General features: G+C 39.9%; 1 protein-coding gene across 2 annotated transcripts; it reads left to right on the forward strand.

The window, feature by feature from the left end:
• Positions 1-642: 642 nt before the first annotated feature.
• LOC114216207 (V-type proton ATPase subunit E 1-like) lies at positions 643-1296 on the forward strand. Of its 2 annotated transcripts, XM_028112677.2 has the most exons (2): positions 643-890; positions 981-1296. In XM_028112677.2, exons 1-2 carry the CDS (start codon positions 643-645, stop codon positions 1294-1296), a joined length of 564 nt encoding a protein of 187 aa, XP_027968478.2. The 2 variants fall into 2 exon arrangements, with proteins under 2 accessions (XP_027968478.2, XP_027968469.2); XM_028112668.2 differs by having other exon boundaries at positions 643-1296.
• The last annotated feature ends 2432 nt before the right edge of the window (positions 1297-3728 follow it).

Below are 3728 nucleotides of genomic sequence, written 5' to 3' on the forward strand. Positions count from 1 at the left end.
CATCAGAATTGACATTGCACTGTACAAGATGGATTATGCACCCAGATAAGGGGACAGATGAAACAAGAATACAACATGAAAATAAATGGGCTGGGGGCTTTTGGTCTACTTCCAAAACACTATTTTGAAGGCTGACAAATTCAGCTCTAAAATGTCTCGGCTGCCATTTTTTATTTTGCCATGCAGGGCTTTCCATGACAGATTTCAGGTTATACATTACTGGCATACTCATGTTATATTAGGTAAAAGCCCAGCATGGTTTTAGAATGGCAATTGGCAATTTCGTTCATTTTTCTCAAGTAAATTTAATAATACAATACCTAGCATCTACAACCATTGTTAATAAAACTTAGACTTCCATTACGTTTTAGACCCCTTTAGTCCCTAAAAATAATAAATATATAAATATATTCAAAATTATTACAAGTAGAAAAGTATTCTAAAATTCTCTTTAAAAATTTGACGGTTGAGACTAATCAGTGAAATCATATAGCTTTATTGTTTATTTTTTCCTTAAAGATATGGAGTAGGCATAATATGAAAAAGTCCTTTCAGGCTGGATTTTCTTTTCCCCTTCCTTCCACTGCCCCCTTCCAATCTAAGCTAGAGCCAGTGGGCCTCCAGCCTAGCACAGCTTTCACCATGGCCCTCGGCGATGCTGACATGCAAAAGCAGATTAAGCATATGATGGCTTTTATTGAACAAAAAGCCAATAAGACAGCAGAGAAAATAGATGCAAAGGCAGAGGAAGAGTTCAACATTGAGAACTGCCATCTTGTACAAACCCAAAGTATGAAGATTATGGAATACTATGAGAAGAAAATTCAGATGTCTAATTTGATGAATCAAGCAAGGCTCAAAGTCCTCAGAGCAAGAGATGACCTTATTACAGACCTACTAAATGAAGCAAAACAGAGACTCAGCAAAGTGTTAAAAGATACAACCGGGTACCAAGTGCTGCTGGTTGGGCTGGTCCTCCAGGGTTTGTACCAATTGTTGGAGCCCCAAATGATTGTTTGTTGCAGGAAGCAGGATTTCCCTCTGGTAAAGGCTGCAGTGCAAAAAACAATTCCTATGTACAAAATTGCCACCAAAATAGATGTTGATGTCCAAATTGATCAGGAGGCCTACCTGCCTGAGGAAATAGCTGGTGGAGTTGAGATCTACAATGGGGATCGTAAAATAAAAATTCCCAATACCCTAGAAAGCCGGCTGGATCTCGTAGCCCAGCAGATGATACCAGAAGTACCGGGAGCCTTATTTGGTGCACATGCCAACAGGAAGTTTTTGGACTAAACCTTTGGGCGAGGTGGAGTTCATCCACTGCTCTCCTGCTGCAATGCAAAAGTTTCTGATATTTGAAGAAACAAGATATCCTCTTCGCTGTTCTAATATTCTGTATTCATCAGTGGATCCTCTCTGTAGCTAATGCCCTTGGCCTAATTGTTAATATGAGAGAAAGCTTCACTTACTAGGATCAGGAAACCTCCTTCTTAGCTTATCTAAAAGTAGCACAACTTTCATTTGCTTCTGTAGCATGAAGGTGAAGGTATCAGATGGTGGTTACCAGCACTTCCCCGAGTCTCTGCTCTTCCTCTCGTCTTCTGCTGTCAGTTCTCAAGTTTAGAGGGTGATGTGTATGGTGTTCTCTGACATTCAGTCTCTACTCTTTAGGCTTCAGATGCATGGGGAACATGCATTCCTGCCAGCACTAGTAGCTTCACTGTTCACCTGTTTGGGCCTAGAAGCGTTTCCTCATCTGTAAATGTGATTTAAAATCTAAGCCATGACTAGGTCTTATCTATTAAAACAAAAGGCTTACATGGAAAAAAAAAATAAGTCCTTTCAGAGGAGAATGTTAGCTGCTTTAGCATTAGCCTGCACCTCTTCTATGCTTAATGTCTTAACCTTCCAAATTCCATTCAAGCATCACTTTTCCTGTGCCTGCATGTCAACATGGGGGATGCTATGCTCTAGCACAGATCAGCTCACTGTGTCTGACCGGTTGCCAAGCCTCTACAGGCAGAGTCAATGTCCTATTTGTCTTTATAATCCTGGGACACAGCAAGTGATTGGCACAGAGAAGACATCAAATAAAGTTACCGTCACATCTTAAATTATATGTCAGATGGCTCACATGGTTATATAATCATGGATATGGAAGCACAGAACGCTGAAAAGACAAGCACAGGGCCACTCCTAGAACATGCTAGAAAGGCTGCTTATAGTCCATGCCCAGGAAACTGAGCTTTCTTTATCAGAGCATCTTTCAGGTGATGCTCCTTTCACAGACACAATACCCTTTTTCTTAAAAACAAGTCATCATATAAATTTTTAAATTATAGATTGTTCGTTTTTGCATTTTATATATACCTATGTTTGTACACATGTATGTGTGTATAGCATAATATAGTGTTAGAATATTTTTTTCCTAATTAGGAATTCCTATTAGAAATGGAAAATACACTGTGAAATGCTGAGCCAGGGTTTTAAGTGAAAATACCAAGTTTCCTTTTGAGTATGTCAACACGAATTTTAAGGTGCTTTACTCTTTTCACTTCTGTAGGTTTGAAAATATATTCTTTTAGGTTCTGTAGGTTTGAAAATATATCCTTAGATGGAAATGGAGTTTGAAGAGCCAAGTATCCACTAATACAATTTTGGTACAAAATCTTTAATTAGAAGATCTATCAATGGCCCTGAAGGATTATGAAAGAATAAATTCACACCCTTTCTGGAATGGAAATTTTACTCAAACTTAATTAAAACACATCCCTGTCAGGTTTTTCCTACCTGAGGGGAAGTGTTTCATCTCTAGCTCATTCTGTGGAGGGGGGTGTTCAAGGGCCCGAGGTTGAACGGCTGTCCGCTACAGGGACAGAACAAGACAGCTCCTACAGGATTCTCAGGCGATATGCGCAGACCTGCAGTACGGGGTAGAGTCAGCCTGCTCCTCCTGACCGCAGACCCTCACTCTGTGGCCCAACAGCTGGCTGACTAAGCAAGCCCCCTAATCTCACTCTGCTTCAGTTTCTGCTTCTGTAAAAATGAATTTAAACCTCACAGGGTTGCTCTGGGCATTATTTGAAGGAGGAAGTTTATTACACAATCTTTATTGCTCTTATTATACAATATTTCAGAAATTAAAAATGAAATGATTTCTAAAGATATACATCCCTGTTTTTCTGATTCTCCAAGTAATTACTTTTTGGGTTTTGTGTGTGTGTTCTGTGTTTCTATTACCAACTCCAGATTCAAATAATTTAGCATCTAAAGCCATAGAAGAATTCACATGCACACACACTGACATGCAAACACACATGTGCAACCACATACTCATCCTATGATTCTGTCCTTCCCTGCCAAGTAGTACTAGAGGAAACATCTTTCTGCCCTTAAAAGATGAAATATGCAGGGGCGCCTGTGTGACTCAGTAGGTTAAGCGTCTGCCTTCTGCTCAGGTCATGATCTCAGGGACCTGGGATCAAGCCCCACATCAGGCTCTCTGCCCAGCTCAGCGGCAAGTCTGCGTCTCCCTCTCCCTCTGTGATCCTTCTCTCTCCTTGCTGTCTCTCAAATAAACAGATAAAATCTTTTAAAAAAGATGAAATATGCAGTAGTAACCACCAACTTTTAAAGTATAAATCTCTCAGAAATTTTGAAAAGTCATGTCCTTAGCAGTTCAAAGAAAAGTCTCAGCTTGAATATAAAACCCTCTCTTTAGGACT

Source organism: Eumetopias jubatus, unplaced genomic scaffold (assembly GCF_037043125.1).
Source record: "Eumetopias jubatus isolate StellerSeaLion01/CBP00866 unplaced genomic scaffold, mEumJub1_p1.0 scaffold_4, whole genome shotgun sequence".
Taxonomy (NCBI): Eukaryota; Metazoa; Chordata; class Mammalia; order Carnivora; family Otariidae; genus Eumetopias; species Eumetopias jubatus.

Bases quoted from the DNA above. Each gene is read 5' to 3' on its own strand.
- LOC114216207 (XM_028112668.2), top strand. From the start codon at position 643: ATGGCCCTCGGCGATGCTGACATGCAAAAGCAGATTAAGCATATGATG.